Source organism: Lepidothrix coronata, unplaced genomic scaffold (assembly GCF_001604755.1).
Source record: "Lepidothrix coronata isolate B3197 unplaced genomic scaffold, Lepidothrix_coronata-1.0 Scaffold287, whole genome shotgun sequence".
Lineage (NCBI taxonomy): Eukaryota > Metazoa > Chordata > Aves > Passeriformes > Pipridae > Lepidothrix > Lepidothrix coronata.
The window spans coordinates 353,996-377,259 of NW_016690467.1; the positions used below are offsets into that span (position 1 = coordinate 353,996).

At 48.6% G+C, this 23,264-nt stretch overlaps 1 protein-coding gene across 1 annotated transcript in view; it reads right to left on the reverse strand.

Annotated features, from left to right (window-relative positions):
* The window catches only part of EXOC6B (exocyst complex component 6B), a 345,342-nt gene extending 325,323 nt beyond the window's left edge, over positions 1 to 20,019 (reverse strand). Inside the window, exon 1 of the mRNA XM_017836875.1 lies at positions 19,833 to 20,019. Coding sequence (XP_017692364.1) covers positions 19,833 to 19,945 — 113 coding nt within the window. The 5' untranslated portion in view covers positions 19,946 to 20,019. The remainder of the gene's footprint in view (positions 1 to 19,832) is intronic.
* Between the last annotated feature and the right edge of the window lie 3,245 nt (positions 20,020 to 23,264).

The window sequence follows — 23,264 nt, forward strand, 5'->3', positions numbered from 1 at the left end:
TTTATATAAATATATACTTTATATATATTATATATAAACATATATAATATATATAATGTATATATATTTTGTGTGTATATTTTTATATAAATATATACTTTATATATATTATATATAAACATATATAATATATATAATGTATATATATTTTGTGTGTATATTTTTATATAAATATATACTTTATATATATTATATATAAACATATATAATATATATAATGTATATATATTTTGTGTGTATATTTTTATATAAATATAGATTTTATATATATTATATATAAACATACATAATATATATAATGTATATGTATTTTGTGTGTATATTTTTATATATTTATATATTTTTTATATATTATATATAAACATATATATTTTACATTTATTTATTTACACTTATACATATTATATACTTAGATATAATATATATTTATATATAATATATTTATACACTTATATAAATATATATTACATGTTTTAAATGCATTTTATATATAAAATATGTTTATCTTTATACATTTATATATAAATGTATATTACTGTCTAGTACATACAAATATATTAATATATTTATATAAATGTGTAATTTTTATAAATAAAATATGCATTAAGCATATATCTAAGTATATATTTTATATAAATATCTATGTTCTATATAGTTACACATTTATATAAATATACTAATATATATTATATTTCCATATTATTTTTATATATTTTATATCTAAAAACCTATGTTCAATATATTTACATATTTATATAAATATATTAATATGTATTATCTATGCATATTATTTTATATATTTTATATATAAAGTGACATATTTATATAAAAATATTAATATACATTATATAGTCGTATATATTTTATATATTTTATATATAATGTAAATAATATATGTATATTTATGTTATATATATAAAAACATATGTTCTATATATTTACACTTTTACATAAATATATTAATATATATTATACATCTATATATTTTATATCTAAAAATACATGTTCTATATATCTATATATTTATATCAATATATTAATATATTATATACACATATATATTTTATACATTTTTATACATAAAAATGTCTTTTATATATGATACATTTATAAATCTATTTCATATATTATAGATACATGTTTTGCACATAAAAATATATGTTTATATATACATTTATGTATACTTATACGTTATATATATATACATATGTTTTATACATGTTTATATAAAAATGTTTATATATTTATACATCAATACATAAAATAAGTATATATTGTATATGCATTTATATTATAAGTATATATAAATATATTTTAGATATAAAATGTGTACATTTATATATATAAATATATATAAATAAATACATATATATAAATTTTTATATAATATAAATATGTATATAACTATATATATATTTTTAATATATATATAAATATATATATATATGGTGTCCAAATGCATCAAAGAAATAACTCAGAAAGAAGAAGTAAGGTATGGATTAAACTCGTGAATCATCACTTAATTAAGAAATTAAAAATAAAGCAGCTCCTGCCCAGGAAGAAGGGGAGAAGTTTTGATAGATTTGCAGCAGCGATTAAATAACTGAGTTGTGTAAAATTATCTGGATAATTTGGGGGCAGAGGGAGGCCGTGAGTCACCACCCCAGAACTCCACAGTTCTGCCTGGGGCCAAACCCTCCCAAAGGAAGAGGAAACAACCCACCAGGAACAGGGAAATGCCTGGAATGCCTCGGGATTTTAAAGATGTAAATCACTTTAAGAACAACAAAAAATCAGAAATAAGAGCAACCTGTTTGCCCTCACATTGGGTAAACTATTCCACACCAGCCTCGGATTTGGAACCGTGGAATATCCTGAGCTGGAAGCTCCCACAGGGATCATCCAGTCCAGCTCCTGGCCCTGCACAGACACCCCAACAATCCCAGCCTGTCCCTGAGAGCGTTGCCCAAACAATCCCAGAGCTCTGGCAGCCTCAGGGCCGTGCCCACTGATGGTTTACTGGGATCAGACCAGATGGTTCCAGCACAGCGACTCTCCCTGAACGTGGAATAGTTTGGGAGCCACGGCACGGGAGAGTCACTCCATGAAACCTCACGTGTGGAGCACCAGGAGATGCTGGAAAGGACAAAGGAGTCTCACACAGAGATGCAGAAGAGTTGGTTGGGAGTGAAGGGGCCTGAGGAGCTCGCACAGACACCCCTGGGACAAGAGCATGGAATGGGTTGGGTTGGAAGGGAACTTAAAGCTCATCCTGTTCCACCCCCTGCCATGACAGGGACACCTTCCACCAGCCCAGGTTGCTCCAACCTGGCCTTGGACACTCCCAGGGATCCAGGGGCAGCTACAGATTCTCTGGGAAATTCATTCCACGGACTCAACACCCTCACAGCCAGGAATTCCTTCCCAATATCCCATCTAACCCTGCCCTCTGGCACTGGGAAGCCATTCCCTGTGTCCATCCCTCCAGGCCTTGTCCCCAGTCCCTCTCCAGCTCTCCTGGAGCCCCTTTAGGCCCTGCCAGGGGCTCTCAGCTCTCCCTGGAGCCTTCTCTTCTCCAGGGGAACCCCCCCAGCTCTCCCAGCCCGGCTCCAGAGCAGAGGGGCTCCAGAATCCTGGAATGCTTTGGGTTGGAAGGGACCTTAAAGATCCAGTTCCACAGGCAGGGACACCCCCCACCAGCCCAGGTTGCTTCAAGCCCCGTCCAACCTGGCCTTGGACACTTCCAAGGATGGGGCAGCTCCTCCAGCCTGGCTCCAGACCTTGGAGCATCTCCAGGGCCTCCTCTGGAATCGTTCCAGCAGGACAAACCTCCCACCCAGAACTGCTTCACCTTTGGATTTTCCCATTGCTCAGGTTAAACAGCACCTCCTGAACGCCACCAATCCACAGCCCAACAATTCCCAACCCTGCCAGGACCAACACGGATCATCCATGAGAGCTTCCAGGAACACACCTACTCCTTCTCCTCATGCCAGACGTTGGGCAAACGGACCATAAATCTTATTTTTAAAACTTGAAAAAAAATCTCCCAGAGGAAACATTCCAAAATGCAATTACCCTAAATACAGCACATTTTTATTCTGCATCCCTGCCAACATTAAGTCGTTTTTTTAATGGCATTTTCCAGCTTCTGGATGGGAATTTATGTGTTTGTTATCCCTCCCCACCTAGGAGAGCTGGCTTCTCCCAAACTCCTGGCCAGCCACGCACCCAAAATAAACAAATTGCTCCTTTATTATACATTTTCTGAGTAAACACGGGGATAAACTGTAAATCTTGGACACTTAGGGATGTTTTTCTGCTGGAAAACTGTAACATTCAGCCCATTACAGCAAAGGACTGGATGCAAACACACCATTCACAGAAGTGGCCAAGAAAAAAAGAGAAATGCTGAAAAAAACACAACTTTTAGTGAAGAAAGTCACCTCTGGGTAACATTCACTGCACCAAAAATAGGAAGGGAAGTGGGTTTTTTGCATTTTCCTCCCCAAACCAGCTCTGATTTCTGTGGTTACTGAGGGTTTATTGGGTTTTCAGCGAGCAGATGGTCAGGTCACAAAATCCCCTCACTGGACACAGAAAGTGCCGGTGATTCCAGTGGGAATTTGTGTTTTCAGCACCCCTGGGACACCCTTTGGCCTCTGCACTGATGGGCTCAGGCTGGAGCAGCCACACAATTCCTGCCTCGTTGTATCCTCTGGGAAAAGGAGCTGTAGGGATGTCAGCATCCAACCTTGCCAAGTTCACACAGAGAGGAGAAAAACACCTCAAGATGCAACACCTGCAACTGCTTTAAGACACCTCACAGTCCTGTGATTCCATGTTTTCCCAAGAAATAGAGCAGAAAACGGGGATACTCCCACTGTGCAGGGATGGAAGCGCTGCAGCTGCTGTTCAGCCAGCAGAGCTGCCCCGTGGAAGGGGATGGTCCCCCAGGACTGAGGCACAGACACAAAAAAAACCCTTTTAAACCTCTCCTGGGTGTCACAGTGATGATGCAGAAGGATATAAACACCCCGGGGGTTGAAGCAGCCTTGGCAGGACTGCTCCTTCCAGCCTTGAAACACAACTCACTGCTCAGCCAGGATGCACAAAAAATCAACATTTTGCTCTCCTGACTCGTTACTCAGACAAATATTTTCTGCTCAAAAGTGAAAAACCTCACGGCCTTTCAGCAAAGTTGGTGTTTGAATCAATACATTTGTATTTTGGGGAGAGAGAAAGCACAGAGGATGGACTGAGCCGGGGGCAAGTCAGTCTGAGCAGCAGTTTCTGCTCTGTTTCTGCAGCAGCTCCAGTGTTTTGCTGCTCTGGGATGTTGAGAAATCGCCCCCTGGGCAGAGTCCTGCTGCTCTTCCCACAACCTCTGTGGCTGAGGATGTGGAGCTCCGAGGAAGCATCTTCTCAGTCAACACTTGGAAGCACAAGGAGACAATTAACAGCATGTTTGGGGATTAAGAGCTCGGTGGAATCGAGCCAGAGGGTGAAGTGTTCACACACTCTCGATCTCAAGACGAGTTTTCCTCTCCCTGGAAGTCTCTCCTACCCCATCCCATCTTTCAGCACTGCCCTTGCCTTCTCCTCAGGTCCTCCCCCACTCCTGCCCACCCACCCCACAGACAGCAGGGGCTGAGCAGAGAGAATCCCAGAATGGTTTGGGTTGGAAGGGACCTTAAAGATCACCTTGTTTCACCCCCTGCCATGGGCAGGGACACCTTCCACTAGACCAGGTTGCTCCAAGCCCTGTCCAACCTGGCCTTGGACACTTCCAGGGATCCAGGGGCAGCCACAGCTTCTCTGGGAAATTCATTCCAGTTCCTCACCACTCTCACAAACAAGGATTTCTTCCCAATATCCAATCTAAATCTTCACTTTTCCAGTGGGAAGCCATTCCCTGTGTGCTGTCCCTCCACCCCTTGTCCCCAGTCCCTCTCCAGCTCTCCTGGAGCCCCTTCAGGCCCTGCCAGGGGCTCTCAGCTCTCCCTGGAACCTTCTCTTCTCCAGGGGAACCCCCCCAGCTCTCCCAGCCTGGCTCCAGAGCAGAGGGGCTCCAGCCCTGGCAGCAGCTCTGGGGCCTCCTCTGGACTCTCTGCAGCAGCTCCACATCCCTGTGCTGTTGTTCCCAGGGCTGGAGCAGCTCTGCAGGGGGGTCTCACCTCAGACAGGGGCAGAGGGGCAGAATCCCCCCCTGCCCTGCTGCCCACACTGGGGGATCAGCCCAGGGCACAGGGGGGTCTGGGCTGGGGCATCTCCAGCCTCTCCCCCACCAACACCCCCAAATCCTTCTCCCAGGGCTCCTCTGGATCCCTTCTCCACCCAGCCTGTCCTTGCCCTGGCATTGCCCCGGCCCAGCCGAGCCCTGCAGGGCCTGGGGGTGCCCAACCCTTCAGACCCAGCACATCCCACAACCTACACGAGGGCACGAACACAAAAAGATCCTGGATTTTACAAGCAATTCCCACTGGCAACACCTTTCCAGTGCTCTGTTCCCATCACGGCTCTTTGTTTTGGGTTTTTATTCTCCTCCTGACGAGGAGTTTTATTTCTGTGTTCGCTGCCAGACACTCCAAGGCAAGTTATTCTTCAAAGAAACGTCACTCGGGTCGAGCCACCTTGGATCTCAACTTGCACTTCCTGCTTTTATTTCCAGCTTCCATTTATTTTTCTCTCCCCAGCAGGGCCTGCAGCCTCTGCTCCACAGTTTTACCCACGTGGATAATTAAACAGGGGATTATTATAATTATTACCTTAAAGACTGAGGGTTTTGAGGACGGTCAGGGAGCACAACGGGCACTTAAGCACCTACATCCCTCATATTTTACCCTTCTAACTTAATTATCATTTATTATTGTTACTTATCCCAATAAAAATTAAAGCACTGCTTAATTAGCCCAATTGAGATCAGTTAACCTCAAAATCTAACAGAGCATCCTATTATACTTCTCTGCCAGGCCCAAATCTGAGCATCAGCACTAAAATAATTCTAATCATTCTAAAAATAAATTAAAATAAATAATTCTAAATATTCTAATAATAAATTAGAATAAATAATTCTAAATATTCTAATAATAATACTTCCAAAAAATAATTCTAATTATTCTTTCAACCTGTAGGACCAAAAGCTTGTTCTGGATACAACACAGATTCATTCAAGAAAGGAAAACCTTAAAAAAAGAGCCTGAATCCAACAAAAAGCTGCATTCTACAGCCCAGCCTACAGGGATTTGGAACCAGGTGTCAGAAAGCCAACACTTAACCTCACCTGTTTCCCCAACAAACAGCTGATTTTAAGGCAAATAACAAAATATAGCTTTATCTCAAGGTTATTTTGCATGGATTTCTATTACTTGGGAGAGTCATGGAGGAACGAAATCAGACTGTGCTTCCCAGGAGAGAATATTTTGTTATAAACTTCAGACTTTCAGACATTCAGATAAAAAAAATAAAACTGAGCAAGTGGAGAAATGAAGATTAAGTGCAAAAAAAATAACGATTTTAAGGACAGCAGGTCCAAGGAACTGGTGGGGTTTTTTTCCTACTTACAGCTATTTTTGGCAAAAGAATTAACACCCCTAAGACACACAATAGTATTTGAGGCATTTTTATAAAAACACAAACATCCCTGACGTGTTTTACTGCGACCCGTGGATGTGTCATTTATCAAGTTCCCTTCCAGCACCTATTTTGGAATTCTCTCCAAAATGAAGCTCAGGCGAGTTCTGTCTGGCACAGCCCAAGCCGTGGCACAGCACCAACAAAAAAATGGCCATTTTTAGCTGCTGCTTCCCAAGGAAGAAGCAAAAAGGCAGGAGAAACACAGGGCAGAGTCTGGAGAAAGGAACTGGTTCGGTGGGGGTTTTGTCGAGGGATAAATTCCAAACTAAACCTTCTTAACGGTGTAATTCAATAATTAACTTAATAATTAACAATAATTAATTTGATTCATGTAATAACAAAATATTGTTGGCAGGTAGGAGAAGGAAGACAATTCAGCAAAGCTGGAGAGGGACTTGGGAGAAGGGATGGAGGGACAGGACACAGGGAATGGCTTCCCACTGCCAGAGGGCAGGGATAGATGGGATGTTGGGAAGGAATTCCTGGCTGGGAGAGTGGGAGCCCCTGGCACAGGTTGCCCAGAGAAGTTGTGGCTGCCCCTGGATCCCTGGAAGTGTCCAAGGCCAGGTTGGAGCAAGCTGGGCTAGTGGAAGGTGTCCCTGCCCATGGCAGGGGGTGGAACAAGGTGAACTTTAAGGTCCCTTCCAACCCAAACATTCCAAAGTGGGATTAGCAACGAGGTCTATGAAGTGTAAGGGTTAATCTGGGATCATCTGATCTTACTGAAGGAGCTGAGCTTGGACTTTCTACTTCCACCCAAGGGAACACCTCACTCACACGGGAAAATCCCACAAGGTTGGTTTCTAAGCCAAGACTCCAAGGTAAAGTCACTCTGGATTTCAAAGCCACCAATTTCTTCCGTTCTTATTCCAAGATTTGGTCACTTGTTCATCCTGTTCACCAAACATCCCATATCCCACACCAGCTCTCCGCTCCTGGAGCTTGTCCCAGACCTGACCAAACCCTTCTCTCACTCACCCACAGCCACAACCACATTCCCAGCTCCGTGTCCTCCAGCACATTCCCGCTGCAGGGCACAAGCTCTGGAGTCATTTCCATGCCTGTACAGCAACATTTGGAAAATATTCTTTTAGGAAAATATTCTTTTAAGAGGTCCCATCTTCCAGGAGGTTGGATCTACCAGCAAGGAATTTCACATCCACACGGGCTTCAAGACATCAGCCTGAAAGCAAGGTCTGAAAGTCAAGTGTGCAGCCTTGTCCATCCCCCAAAACCCTGCCAGGAGCTGCTCCACATTTCCAGCAACTTCCCTCCCTTTGGAGCTCTTCATTACTCAGCAGAGAGGGGGGAAAAATGCTCCTCACATTCATCCTTTCCCTTTCTGTTCCTCTTGGACGGCCACAGAGGGGGGAAAAAAAAGAGAAGAAACTCAATACTTGGTTTCTCAGTGAACCTTTTATGGGAGACCTGGGAAATTTCTTCCCGTCACCGACAGATTTTAAGGAGGAGGTTTTGCCTGTTTGCTTTTGTGAGCCTGAGACACAAAGCCAGGGCAGATCCCGCTCCGATCCGTCGGCATCCTTGGACCCGACGTCCTCAGGAGGTTCTGCCAACCAACAGCTCGGGAGAGACTTTTCATGGGATCACAGAACAGTCAGGGTTGGAAGGGACCTCTGGAGATCCCCCAGTCCAACCCCACTGCCCAGGCAGGATCACCTGGAGCAGGTGACCCAGGAACTCATCCAGGTGGGTTTGGGATGTCTCCAGAGGGGGAGACTCCACACCCTCCCTGGGCAGCTGTTCCAGGGCTCTGCCACCTCCATGGAAAGAAGTTCTTCCTCATGCTGAGGTGGAACTTTTGTGCTTTTGTTTATGTCCTGTCTCTGGGCACCACCAAAAAAAAAAAAAACTAGCACCATCCCCTTGGCACCCCTTGGAGATATTTATACGGATTAATGAGATCCCTCTCAGCCTCCTCTCCAGACTAACCAGGCCCAGCTCCCACAGTCTCTCCTCATCAGAGAGATGCTCCAGACCCTCATCACCTTTGTGCCCCTCTCTGGACCCTCTCCAATAGCTCCTTATTTTCTTTCTGGAGCTTTATTTGTCGCAGACAAAGGGAGGCAAGGAATTATTTCGAGGTCCAGATGTGCTCCTGCCACCCCGGTGACACACCGGGCACTTTCACAGCCCTTTGGGTGCTCAGGCCAGAAGAAAATTATTAAAAAAAATATTAAATACTAAGAATTCTTTTTTTAAAAAGGTCAATAACAGGTCACTAAACGTGCCACAGGATTCCTATGCCACAGAAACCTTCTAATGGAAAGTGTCCCTGCCCACGGCAGGGGGTTGGAACTGGATGGTCTTTAAGGTCCCTTCCAACCCAAACTGTTCTGTGATTTCAGGAAGAAAACAGTCACCTTGGCAGATTTGAACCTTTCCATGCTGCTGCCTGCACTTTAAAGTCCCAAAAAGGCACCAATCCACCCAAAAAAAAGCAGGATTCTCAGGAGCCTCATCCTCAGCTTTCTGCCTGGCTCTGGATTTGCTCACCTGCTGCTCAGCTCTTTGTGTCCAAGTGGCACAAAGCACAAACCAGCGTGTGGTTCTTGCCTGAGCGACTGCCCAGTCCTAAAGCCAACCCAGCAGGACAGATAATTATCCCTGCACTGATTTTCCAAAGCTAAAGTGGCTTTGGAAGCAGAGAGAGGAAGTTCCAGCAGACAGGCACGCTGGGCATCCTCCCTTCTGCAGGACAACAGGCTGGAGATTACCAAGAAATCAGGGAATATCCTCACTTGGAAGGGACACACGAGGATCATCCAGTTCAGCTCCTGACCCTGCACAGGATAACTCCAAGATACCCCCCAATATCCCCGAGAGCGCTGTGCAAATAATCCTTTATGATGATCTAATGCTGCATTTGGAGATTTATTAAAGGATGTTACTTCCTAAGGTACGGCCACAGGAAATCCTGTGGAGCCTGGGCTCCCATTCGCAGATTTTTCAAGGAATTGTGGCACTTGCCAAGGACAGCATCCAGCAGAAGGGTTACCCCAGACAGAGCTGAAGGGACCCCTCTGGTGGCATCACCCTCTGGAGGAGAGCAGTCCTGGTGGCTCCTCAAAACACTGAGAGCAGGGCAAACCCTCCCCAGAAGACTGGACAGGTGTTTACTGGAAATCACAGAATCTTTGGAAAAGGTTGGAAAATATCTTCATCATCATCAAGTCCAACCATCAGCCAGCAGCACCACTGTGTTCACCACTAAACCACGTCCCCAAGTGCCACATCCATGTGTTTTTTTAACACTTCCAGGGATGGGACTCCACCACTGCCCTGGACAGTTGCTTATAACCATTCCCATGAAGGAATTTTTCTCAATATCCAAGCTAAACCTCCCTTGGCACAGCTGGAGGCTGTCCCCTCTCCTCCTGTCCCTTGTTCTTTGGGAGCAGAGCCCAACACCCTCCTCAGCTCCCCCCTCCTGTCACAGAATTGCAGAGACAGAAGGTCCCTCCTGAGCTTCCTTTTCTCCAGGCTGAGCCCCCCCAGCTCCCTCAGCCCCTCCTGCTGCTCCAGCCCCTCCCCAGCTCCGTTCCCTTCCCTGGACACGCTCCAGTTCCCCCAGTGGTTTATTAGGAGGGTCCCAGGACTGCCCCCAGGGCTGGAGGTGCCCCAGCAGGGCCAGCACAGGGAGGTGGTCACTGGCCTGAGCCTGTGCCCACACTGTGGCTGATCCAAGCCTGGAACCACTTGCCATCCTGATGCCAGGAATGCCACACAGGAGGCAGCTGATCTGCACGGGCAGAGCGAGCCGAGCTTCAGGAGGAAGGTGGAGACATCCTGACTCCCCAAAACACCCCCCTGAACTCACAACAGGCACAGGACCTGTGAGACACCGCCGACAGGACCCCAGGGCCACCCCTGCTGTCACTTCTGGACCTCAGCTCATCAGACAAGCCAAGGGGAGAGAAGCCAAGCACCCTCCGGATTCACAGGGAAGGGATTTCCAGAAGTCACCTCCTCCACAAGGTCAAGCTCTCCCAACCCACCACCGACAGACGAGAGTCTGCCCCACCTCCAAACCCTTCCCACGGGATGTTCCACAGGCAAAGGAGGGAGCTGAGCCAAGACTGAGGTTTGCCAAAGGATTTTCTTCACAGAGTCAGGACAACCCACAGAGGGAAGAGCTTCTGCTCCAAGCCTTTGGAGTGTTAATGACGGGCAAAAGTCAGGATAAAACCCCCAAACCCAGCACCTCTGTGGGAGCAGGGATAAAAACTGTTACCACCCCATATCACAGCACTCTGGTGCTTCATTTCTTCCCTGTCCAAAAGGGGAAATTAAAAGGGAACAGCTCAAAGTACTAAATGCTTGTGGGTGGCAATGAGAAACTGCTTCAAAGACAGTATATCTCTGCTTCAGAGCACAGAAATACAACTATGAGCAATTAATTTAAACATTCACATGCCCCTCACCGTGGTTAAAAAGCAGCAGAGGAGATTTTCAAGGAATAAAAAGAAAAGAAGAAAAAATAACCAAAAAAAATCTTCCAGCTCTGGAAAATTCAAGAGCCCAAATTCGAGCCAAGCACACGTGCAAAATAATCCATGCCAAGAAGAGCCATGTGAAGAGCTAATTAGTTAATATATGAATAACTAAGAGCTTCTTCAAACACCAGGAGCAGGAAAGCTGCCAGAGCAAGGCAGAGGGAGCTTCTTAAGGAAAACTCTTCTACGTGACTGGGCAAAGCAGAAATCTTCTTAAGAAATAGTTAATAAACATGTAAAAACTCAAACACACCAAAGGAGAACAGATTCTTGGGGTGGCATTCACACATCCTCTTCACCAGGAGTGCTGGAAGGAGCCAGACTTGTTAACAAGGGGAAATCTGGTCACCCAAAGGTACTTGGAGTGTTAAAAGCACCGTGAAAGCCCAAAAAATCAAATAATAAACGGTGGCTGCTCCTCTGGCCTGGTGTGTTGTGCAGTGGTTTGACAGGAGGGGACGAGCATCACGGTGACATTCTGCAGAGGACACGGAATTATTCACTTGGATTTTATTCACTTGGACTGACTCCAAAGCCAAAAAGCTGCAAAGGATCTCCCAGCGCCGAGTATCGGGTGACAAAGTGACAAGTGAAGCCCGGTGTCAGCAGTGAAAAGCAGGACACTTGGAGGGGAGGACAAATCCTTTATAATCCCTGGAGAGTGAAGGGTTCCAAATGAACCACCACTGAGGAGGAGGAGGGACACAGCAGGGTCGGGGCTGCAGAGTCAGGAATGCTGGCTCAGAGACTGCGAGGAAAAGGGAGAAAGCGAAGCAAAAAAAAAACATCCCTGTGCCACTTCCCACATCTCCAGATCCCTGAGCCCTCTGATCTTTCCAGCCTCATCACAAAAAGGTGAGAGCTGCACGAGGAACACCCAGAAAAGCAACAGGGATAATGAGCAATCAGAACAGCTCTGCCAGGAGAAAGGGGTGAATTCATTAATTCATTAATTCCTCAGCTTGGAAGGCAAAAAAAAAAAAAAAGAAAAAATATCACTGACTTAATATTTCTCATAATGCTTTGGGAAAGACTAAAGCTTGTCCCAGCAAAAACACCACCAAACAAACCCTAAAGGAAGACACAATGCACAATTAAAGTGCAGAACTCATCACTTTAAATGTTTCAATGTGGAAGAACCAGCAGATTAAAATGTTATGAGCCAGTGGTGGAGGAAAGACCCATGGGAAGCTCTCGAAGTGAGAATTCCTGGTACAAACTGTGCCCAAAGTGTCCCAAGTGCAGACTGGAAAACACTGGGAGTGCATGTTTGCTGTGTATCTCCTTTGATAAGCACCCACTGCTCCCTACCCTGAGATATCACAATGAAGAAAGGCTTTTGGTAGAGCCAGGACAAGCATTTCCACGATTTTCTCCCTAAGAACCAGAAAACACTTCCTTCCATCCCTCCTAAACCCCTGCTGCCTCAGTTGTATCCCAGATCCCAGCCCGTGTAAAGAGCTTTTCTTCATCTTCTCAACAGTCCATTCTGCATCTGAAGATGAATTGTGTGCCTGGCTTGTCCCCTCTGGATTAAGCAATCCCAGGCTTTTCAGTTTTTTTCCCCCCAAAGGTTGTGTTTGCCCTCCCCTGGGAGAAGGATTCCGACAGCATCATTCCACTGCTGCAGCCACGGACCAAACAGCCACTTTAGTGAGTCGGTTTTAGAGAAAGACAAAACCCCCTCAACCGCCAAAAGCAGAATCAGAAAGACACGACAGAAGGCACGGTCTGGGTGGATTTAAATGCCACAGGACTCTCCCAGGCTCCCAGTTTTCCACGATGCTCTCTAAGGCAGGACAGCAGAGCTCTGAGGATGAGCTCAGCTGGCAGCTCGAGGTGAAATCCTGCTAAGTCATACACACTGACAACTCCACAAGACACCAAAACACGTTAGGAGAGCAGCCTTTCCCTAAAAATCCCAGGGAAATATCCCCTTTCAGCTCATCACCTCCCAGCACTGGATCACATCCCGCTGTCGGACAGGGAATAAATTCCATGAGCTCCTGAGAACCCCCATCCCACAGAACGGGATCAGGCACTGGATAATCTGTCCTCTGACAGTGATTCATTAAATTCCAGAAAGGAATGTACTTCTGTGAGACAGCCCAAGCAAATACAAGGTATAAATAATTGAGCAGTGCAAGCTGTTCCCTTCAGGTTGCAGCAGCACTGAAAGGAAAAGGGATATGGGAATTGTAAGGATTCACCATCTCCAAGTTGTTTGCAGAAGGAGAAATTATCCACAAAACCTGGGATAATTAAGTATATCATACCTTCAGGCTAAGCTGCTGATGGTTCACACATTAAGCCATTCTTGGATTGTAAATGCTGACACCAGATCATTTCACAGGAGAAATTCCTGGTACTTTTTCCTCCACAACAAAAAAAAAAAAACTTGGGAGCTGAACAGCATCAGCCTGACCAGAAGGGAATGTTAATATAATTTCAAGCAGAACTGTCTTTTAAAAGACACTTAATTATGTACATATGAACAGAGGCCCAGGCTCATTTTCAGGAGATTGCAGATTCCCTGTCTGGGTGGCAGGGAAATGGGCTGAAAGATGCTTCAAAAGATCCTGGGAGGTTTTTATTAGCAGACAATTTACAGTTGTTACAAGCAGCTTCCTGAGCAAGTTCTGTGGCCAGCACTCAGTGTCTAGACAGCCTGTGCTGTTCCTTCTTTGCTGGGAGTTTGTATTTCACCAATTACCAGACATAAAACACGGGATGGGACTGGGAGAGGTGGGATTCATGGAGCCAAGGTAAAGAGTGGCACAGCTAAAGGATGCAAAGTCAGGACAACCCAGGACAGTTTGAGCTCTGTCACATGTAAGTTCTCACAGTCTTTGGCCTCGAGGGGCTTTTACAGATACTGTGGCTGATTTTCAGCTGCTCTTCAATTCTTGCTATGCTGAGACCCTGAGGAGACACTTCTTAGCATGTGGAAGAGAAGATCCTTCTCATGCCAAAGCTGATCCAGGGTCTTCTTCCTCTCTCCTACCCAAGGCAGACTCAGCTGAAGGATAAACCCCAGCACCACCAGTAAAGGTGGTGCCAAGAGTGCTCAGAAGTGCCACCACTGCTCCCCCACTCCAAACCATAAACAGGGAAGCTGTCAAGCCAGAGGCCTGTCATTACTCCTCACTTCACATCTGCAACACAGACCATTATCCTCATCTCACCCACTCCAACAAAGATTGGGACCAGCTTGGCCTCCCTTCATCCTCAGCACCCAGAAGACTCAAAGTGATGCTCCAGATCCTGTCGTGGTTTCCGTGCTCAGTCAACCCACCATAAACCAGTTACACTCCCCAGCCAACTAAACCAGTCTTCTACCAGGTGAGGGAACTGCAAGGAAGGACATATCCAAGCTCAGGGATGACCAGCTCCCTGCCACCAAATCCCTTGTGCCAGTCTAGACAGCAGGAAGCCACAAAATGAGCCCAAGATAGAGCGGGGGTGAGCAGATCCGGCTGAAAAAAACCCTCACAAAAGGTGGGAAAAGGGACACAGCCCCAGGCAGCCTGACCAGCCCACATCAGTGTCCATGACTGTGGACCAGGAATGACACAGCAGGTTCGTGTCTGCTGGGACAAACTCACTGAGCTTTTATAAATCCAGCAAAACTCCATCTTGACTTTTGCCACCACCAAGTCCCTCATTCCCATCCCCACACAACCTCCTCCCTGGGCTGGAAACAGCATTTGTGCTACCACACAGCAAAACATTGTTTAGCTGGGTTATTTTTCCATCCAGATCCCTTTTCCAACAGACTTTACTGCAGGACTTGTAGCAATGTCTCAACTTCCAGCTTAGGACCCGCTGGGGAGCTCAGAGGGGCTAAGCAAGAGCCCCAGCACTTGCTGGACTCCATCCTTACGTTCATGCCCAAGAGCCAAGCCTCAGTTTTCCAAGTTCAGCACCAGAAACCTGAATGACACAGGAACAAGTCATAGTTCCAGCTCAGCTCCACGTGAAGCTACAGGAGAAAATAAACCCGAGGACATCCCCCAGTCCCAGCTCAGGAGTCAGGACCTGAGCCAAGCTGCTGCTGTTTGCACTGTCACGTTGCTCCAGCCTGGATCCAAGGTGGCACCAAACAATGCCAGCAGGATCAGCACCTCTGGCCCCCAGAGACCCAGCTCAGGGCTCTCAACACACAGACAGTCAGAGCCAGAGGGTACCAAGAAGGACCTGAGGTGATGTCCCTGTGGGAAGTGAGGTTTGTTATATCCAGTAGTCCAAAATGAAAACATTTTGGAAGAAATTAAAAGAAATTCTTTACTGGGAGGGTGGGGAGGCCCTGGCACAGGTTGGACAGAGAAGCTGTGACTGCCCCTGAATCCCTGGGAGCATCCAAGGCCAGGTTGGAGCAACCTGGGCTAGTGGGAGGTTTCCCTGCCCATGGCAGGGGGGTGGAACGAGATGAGCTTTAAGGTCCCTTCCAAACCCAAACCATTCCATGATTCCACAATCTGCAAGCATCCAAGACACAAGATTCATAACCCTAAAAAGAAAACAGGCAGTGAGGACCTTTGGCTCCACTGTTCCAGACAAACCTGGGCACGGGGAGGTTATGGCAGGGAACGGCCACGGCACGACGCCAGTCCAGTAAACGGATCAGGCAGGTACACCCAGGTCAGCCAGAGCAACACTAATCCCACACACTGACATGGAAGAGTTGATCAAGGATTTAGGGAACACATCTTAATTACAGTCCTACTTTAATCCCAGTCAGGAGCTGCTTAGTAGAAACACGACCCAATCTAGTGCTTCACTTCATTCTCGGGTTAAACAGCCCTGTGATCTCTCTGAACACACACGATTACATTTAATAGGAGTTTCATATCTGCTCTAGTTCTACATAAAAGCACAGACTGGATGATTAATTGCTGTCTGAGATAGAACTTTTCTCAGGTTTCCAGCAGGGCACTGCTAAGTACCAGTCCCAACACGCCTGGATAAAACCTCAGGCACCAAGGAACAACCTAGAAAGCAAATACACATCCAAAGGGAAACAAAAAGACTGGTGATATAATTTGCAGATGACACAAAAGCTGGCAGGGTAACAAGCCATGAAATCAAGCAGAGAACAATCCCCTGGAAGTCTTGATCCTCCCCAGCAACTTGCAGTGCAGGAGAACCAAGAGAGAAGGTGCAGATGTAGTGATGAGGAGCACAGGGATACCTGAGCTCCCAAGGAAACAACTCTGCATGCAGGAACAATTCCTGTTAGAACACTGAGGAAAAGACCTGCCCCAACCTCCCAGGGTACAAGTGGGAGATTGTTAACAGTGGTGATATAATTTTATGTGCATCTCAAGTGGTGAGGAGAGAGCAAAGAACATTGTAGCTACACCTGTGTGGGCAGCCAGGGCTGCTTCGATTGATCAAATGGGGTTTAAAAATTCCTTGTATTTATCAAGCGCTGCTTAAAAATCCTTCACTCACTTCAAAAAGCTGCAAATGCAGCTTGAGAGCAGGAAAGGGGTTTTCAAGAGTGACAGACTCGCAGAGCTCAAGCTGTTTAACCAAAAGGAGGATTAAGGAGTGACTTAATCCCAGGCTGTACCTGAAGGGTGAGGTGACACCAGGTGTTAAAGGACACTGCAGAGGAGCACAGGGAAGGGAAGGACGGCAAAACATCCTCAGGCTGGGACCAAGAACTGCTGTAAAAACGATTTGCAATTCAGATAATCACAAGGACTCACCCTTGGCTGAGCACAGGGAAGGGGGGCGAAGTTATACAGCCCACATTTATGGGGTGTGACACAAGAAAACCTCGCTGTTATCCATCCTCACTCCCAGTGACCAGAGCTGTTACATTACAGGCCACCACTAGTTTCCCATCACTTAAAAAAACAAATAAACACACCTGAAATGGACACAAAATTCACTAAAGAGCAACAAACTTCAAATAACTGTAATATAAATCAGAGCACTCAGCTGTCACAGCTTAACCAAGAAGTGGTTTTAAGCTAGAAAGGGTTTCTCTTCTCCTTCCTGATCCTGCAGAATTAAGTGATTCTTCAAAACCTACACAGAGAGGAGATCCAAAAATACTCCGTAAAATCAAGTGGAACACCAGCAAGGACGAAAAAAGAGGAATTAGAACAGCAGAAGGAAGTGGAATTAGGAGCAATGGGTATAATTAGTAGAGGCTGAATAGCAGGAAAGACATCCTGAAGTGGATTATTTTGATTCCAGGAGCATCGTGGGCTCAAGGAGATCCCCACAGACTCACTGAAGGCACTCGGTGTCCTTCAAACACAACATTCCCTGTCAGGAAAAAAAACGGGAGAGGAGACCTGGACGGCTCCAGAGCCAGAGATGGGACTGGCACAGCTCATCACACGCACCAGGGCCGGGGCAGTTTATTTTTAGGAAGCTGTGCCTGTCCCTGAGGAGGGGCAGGCCGGGCCCCACATCTGCACAGTGCCGGCACAATGGAGTTCCGGCCCATGCCACCGACTCCCAGAATCCCAGCCAGAACTGAGCACAAAAAACAGGGCTGGAAGGGACTTCAAGGAAGGAGGGATCTCATCCTTCCCCTGCCCCAGGGCAAGAGTTACTACACTTGCTATTTTTCTAAACACAAAACTCTCTCCCCGCTGGGTGGGACACAAACCCACCCAGACAGATGAATTAGTTGGACCTTCCAGTCCATCTCTTAACCCCTCTGTCCCCTCCCACGATGGCAATCCAGCAATCCAGGACACCCTGGAGCGGCTGCACCCGGAATATCTCGCTGTGCCCAGGCAGAAACTGATAAAAGCACAACTCTGCAAACAAGTCCTGGCAGTCCAGCCTAGCTCTGAGCTGCACTTTGGGAACGCTGTTCCTAGAAGAGAAGCCAGCCTGGCTCCTGGAGACACATTTCTTCCATGATGCCTACAAGAAGTGAGTCACCTTTTTTTTTTTTTTTTTTCCCAAAAAGTTTCCACCATCCTCCTTTCCAGACTCTCCAGCACATCATGTTTACCCTGAGCTGGTAAAGTTTCAACTCTAAAAATCCTTGGGGCAGGTATAGGTTATGATTATATCATTAATAATATTCCTCAAGAAGTATCACAACACTCTAAAAGTCAACGCAAGCAAAGCCCAAACCTTTCTCTGCCCAGACACTTATTAATGTTTCTCCTGTGAGTATGCAAAGATCAACATTAAACCCAACTCCTCATCTAACCTTAATACCGAGAAACAAGATCAACTGCACCTAGTCCTCTTAAATGGAAAAAAAAGCCACCCACACTCTTCATTCTGGCAGTTCCCACACATTCAAACCAGTTCTTTCAGTTTTGTCAATAAATCTAATTCTCACCATCTCCTACTGTTCAGTTTACCTGGAAAGGTTTCACGGAGAACTTCAGGAAGAAAACTGCAAGGAGTCACAAAAACGAAGAAACGGGCAACCCTGAGGGAAATCCGGCGCTCCATCGCTCCACAAATTAAAAGCTTTCCCATTTTCATCCTGTGCCAGCACTGCAGCATCGCTGCGAGTCACACAGCCTTAAACCCATTTATTTTTAAAGGCAGCCACTCAAGTCATTTAAAACCATGACTTTGTAAAACTCAAAGAGAGGAAGGGCTGCTGCAGAGGGGGTGGGACGGGAGGCTCCAATCCTGATTATCCCCAAACGCTCCCACCTGGTGCTGCGATTTCAACATTGGAAGCACCTGTGTCGGTGCAGAGCCGTTGGAAGGGGAAGGTGAAACCCAGGGCAGCACCTCGTTCCCCCCATGACAAACACCTGACTTAGCACCCAGTTTAACTCTGCGACAACACAACTATTTAGATTTTGCAGCTGAGCAATCCTGGTAACGCCCCTCCACCTTCCCCCACCTGAGCAATGTGCTTACAACGAGCCAGAAATATCCCTCCACCCATTTGCACCATCGATATTCCAGAGGATAAAACACACACACCTGGGCTCAGCAAACATTTTGGGTTGATACAAAGTTCTCTGGAGAACTTCTGTGTTAATTTAAAGAGGGAGAAGGAGGGATGAGTTATCTCAGTATCTCAGGACAAGCAATGCTGATGTGGTCCAGCTAAAAGGAACAGGTCTTAGACGTGCATAATTCACCTAAAATATCAGATTTTTAAAGAAATCGAGTGATGAGCTACACAGCCAGCTACCACATCTTTTATATGAACAACACAGCAGCCACTGGGGCAAAACAAACACCTAAAGGGGTGAAACGCCAGAGCCGGAGCGACGGGAAGGAGCTGCTGGCAAAGGGAATGGGAAGGAGCCACATCCATCTGCGCTCCTCGGGCACCGGGAGAGCTCCGCATCTCCCGCAGACGAAGCCACGGGCTCTCCCAGCCCGAGGATTCCGCAAGAACCGCGGGGGAAAAGATGCTTAACGGGAGAACAAAGGATCCATTAAGCAAACAAGAGGCATCAACTCGTCTCTCGGTCGGGACGGCGATCGCGCCCCGTCCCCGCCGCGTCACCGTCAGCCCCGACAAGGAAACCGAGCACGGGGGTTTCCAGGGATAAATCCCGCCGGGAGAACTCTGACAGATGCCCGCGGGAAGCCCGAGGGGGGGCAGGGGAGGGGACGCGCCCCGGGGGGCTCGGGGGGACCGCCGGGAACCGCCGGGAACCGCCGCCACCCTCCCAACCCTCCACGGCCGCGGTGCCCCCGCGGCGCCCGGGCAGGGTCGCGCACCTGAGCGTGGGGCCGATGCAGGCCGTGTCCGTGCTCTCGATCTCCCGCAGGATCCGCTCGTGCTCCGCCGCCGTCTCCAGGCTCTCCAGCTCCGCCATCTTCCCCCGCTCCATGGGGGCCGCTCCACCTGCCCGGCCCTGCCCGGCACTCCCCGCTCCGGGCGGCGGCAGCGCCGGGGCCGCTCCAGCCCCCGCTCCGGCCCCGCCGCGCCCGGCACGCCGGGAAATGTAGTGCGGGGCAGCGGGGCCGGGCCGCGCCGGCGCTGCCGGGGCACCCGGGGAGGAGGAAGGGAGGGAGGATCCGGAGGAGGGGGAAGGCGGCGGTGGTACTGCTGAGCGGGCACTGCTGTGGGGGCACAGCCATGGCAGTGCCCGAACGCCCCACGAGGAGTCACAGCCCCGCGGTGGTGACATCCATCATCCGGGTGCACAGTCCCACGGAAGGGACCCCATGATCCTCTCCCTCCTGACGGGTCACAGCCCCGTGGTCGTGACATCCATCATCAGGGCGCACAGTCCCACGGAAGGGACACCATGATCCTCTCCCTTCTCGGGGGACAGAGCCCCGTGGTCATGACATCCATCATCAGGGCGCACAGTCCCATGGAAGGGACACCATGATCCTCTCCCTCCTGACGGGTCACAGCCCCATGGTCGTGACACCCATCATCAGAACACACAGTCCCATGGACCCCATGGTCCTCTCCCTCCTGAGGGGACACAGCCCCATGGTCGTGACATCCATCATCAGGGCACACAGTCCCATGGAAGGGACACCATGATTCTCTCCCTCCTGAGGGGACACAGCCCCGTGGTCATGGCACCCTCTGTGAAAGGTCACAGCCCCACAGTGGTGACACCCATCGTGAGGGGACACAACCCCATGGAAGGGCCCCCATGATCCTCTCCCTCCAGAGGGGACACAACTCGATGGAAGGCATCCCATGACCTCCTCCCTCCGGGGGGGCACAGCCCCATGGAAGGGACCCCATGACCTCCCTCATGAGGGGACACGGCCCCATGGAAGGGACCCCATGATCCCCTCCCTCTTGGGGGGACACACCCCGATGGTCATGGCACCCTCTGTGAGGGGTCACAGCCCCACGGTGGTGACACCCACATTGAGGAGTCACAACCCCATGGAAGAGACCCTATGTCCTCCGTCATTAGGGGACACAGCCACCATGGAAGGGACTCCATGGTCCTCTCCCTCCTGAGGGGACACAGCCCCATGGTCATGACATCCATCTTCAGGGCGCACAGTCCCATGGAAGGGACTCCATGGTCCTCTCCCTCCTGAGGGGGGACAGCCCCATGGTGGTGACACCCACACCGAGGAGACACAATCCCGTAGAAGGGACCCCGTATCCTCCCCCAGGAGGGGACACAGATTCTGCAGGGCCCCCATGTCTTACCCTCGTGAGGGGAAACATCCACCATAGCACAGTCCCCATGTCCTCCTCCATGAAGGGCCACAGCCCCATGGTGGTGACACATGCCATGAAGGGACACAGCCCAATGGCAGGATTCCTTGTCCTCCACCATAAGAGGATACAGCCCTGTGGTCGTGACACAGCTCTACAGAAAGGCCCCTGTGTCCTTGTCCCACATGAGGGGACACAACCACCATGACAGGGACACCGTTCCCTGCAAGGAACACAGCCCCATGGCCATGGCACTCACCATGAGGGGCACACCCTACTGGCATGGACACCGGGTCCTACCCTGTGAGAGGACACAGTCCATGGCTATGACAACTACTGTGGTGGGACACAGCCCCCATGGTGGTGACAGCCACCATCAGGGGACACAGCCCCATGGCAGGGATCCCTTGACCTCCCCTGCAAGAGGGCACAGCCCCATGGCTGTGACACCCACCATGACTGACACAGCCCCATGGCAGGGATCCCGTGTTCTCCCCTGCAAGAGGGCACAGCCCCATGGCTGTAACACCCACCATGACTGACACAGCCCCATGGCAGGGATCCCGTGTCCTCCCCTGCAAGAGGGCACAGCCCCATGGCCGTGACACCCACCATGACTGACACAGCCCTATAACAGGGTCCTCATGTCCTCCCCCACGAGGGGACACAACCCCATGGCAGTGACACCACTGTGACCCCCCAGCAGGAACAAACCTGTGTCACTGCCCCAAGCAGAGGCATCCCCTACCCCCTGAGGGATGACCCTCTGCTCCTCCTGCCCCATCCTGTCCTTCAGCCCCAGAAACAATGTCACCTCCACCTTAAAATGTGCCATTGACTGTGCTCCCAAAGGAAGCTCCTGCTGACACCAAACCACCTTTGAGCTTGAACCATCCCACCCGCTGCTGAGCTGCTCTGCATCCTCCCTGAGCTGTGTGACCCAAGAGGCCTCTGCTCCCAAGGACACAGCGGAGCTTCCCCTGGAAAACACCGTTATCCTGCAGAAACATCCTGGGATGTCAAGGTCTCCTCACCGTTCAACGCTGCCCCTCTCAGTGCAAATCCTTCCTTTGGAAGCAGCTGGTTGTTGTTGTTGTTAATTTGTGTTGTGAAAACGGGCGCTGGAAGGTCCCGTTCCCAGTTCCCAACCCCGTTATCAGGTGCAGCAGAGCTGTCCTTGCACGGGAATCCCACGCTCTGCCAGGGACACGGTGGGATGAAAAGCGGGAGCAAGCCCAGGCTGTGGATGCCACCGTGGGTTTCTGCATTTGTTTTTGTTGTTTCTTCTTCTGAGATATAAATAATCCACTCGGATTGTAGGAGCACACCTCGGGCCTCCCTCACCGCTGCTTGGGAAGGTTGAAAGCTGCTGGTCTGAATAACATGGAATAGTGGAATGGTTTGGGTTGGAAGGGACCTTAAAGATTATCTTGTTCCAACCCCCCTGATGAGGGCAGGGACACCTGTATTGTCACTTATTTAAATGAGAAAGGGACAAAATAACTCCCTGACTGGAACAATGCAGGAGGGGCAAGGAGAGCTTGGTGAAAATTTAGAATCGTTAAGAATTGTTAAGGTAGGAAAAGACCTTACGGATCATCCAGTCCAACCATCCCCCAGCACTGCCAAGGCCACCACTGACCCATGTCTCCAAATGCCACATCCACAGGGATTTTAAATACCCCCAGGGATGGGGCCCCACCACTGCCCTGGGCAGCTGTGCCAGGGCTGGACACCCCTTTCCATGAAAAAAATTTCCCCAATATCCAAACTAAACCTCTTCTGGTGCAATTTAAAGCTGTTTCCTCTCCTCCTGTCCCTTGTTCCCTGGGAGCAGAGCCCGACCCCCCCCCGCCCCCCCCTCCTGTCAGGGAGTTGCAGAGCCAGAAGGTCCCCCCTGAGCCTCCTTTTCTCCAGGCTGAGCCCCCCCAGCTCCCTCAGCCGCTTCTCATCAGACTTGTGCTCCAGCTTGACTAGCCCACGTGGAATTCCCCAGCTCCTGCCCATCA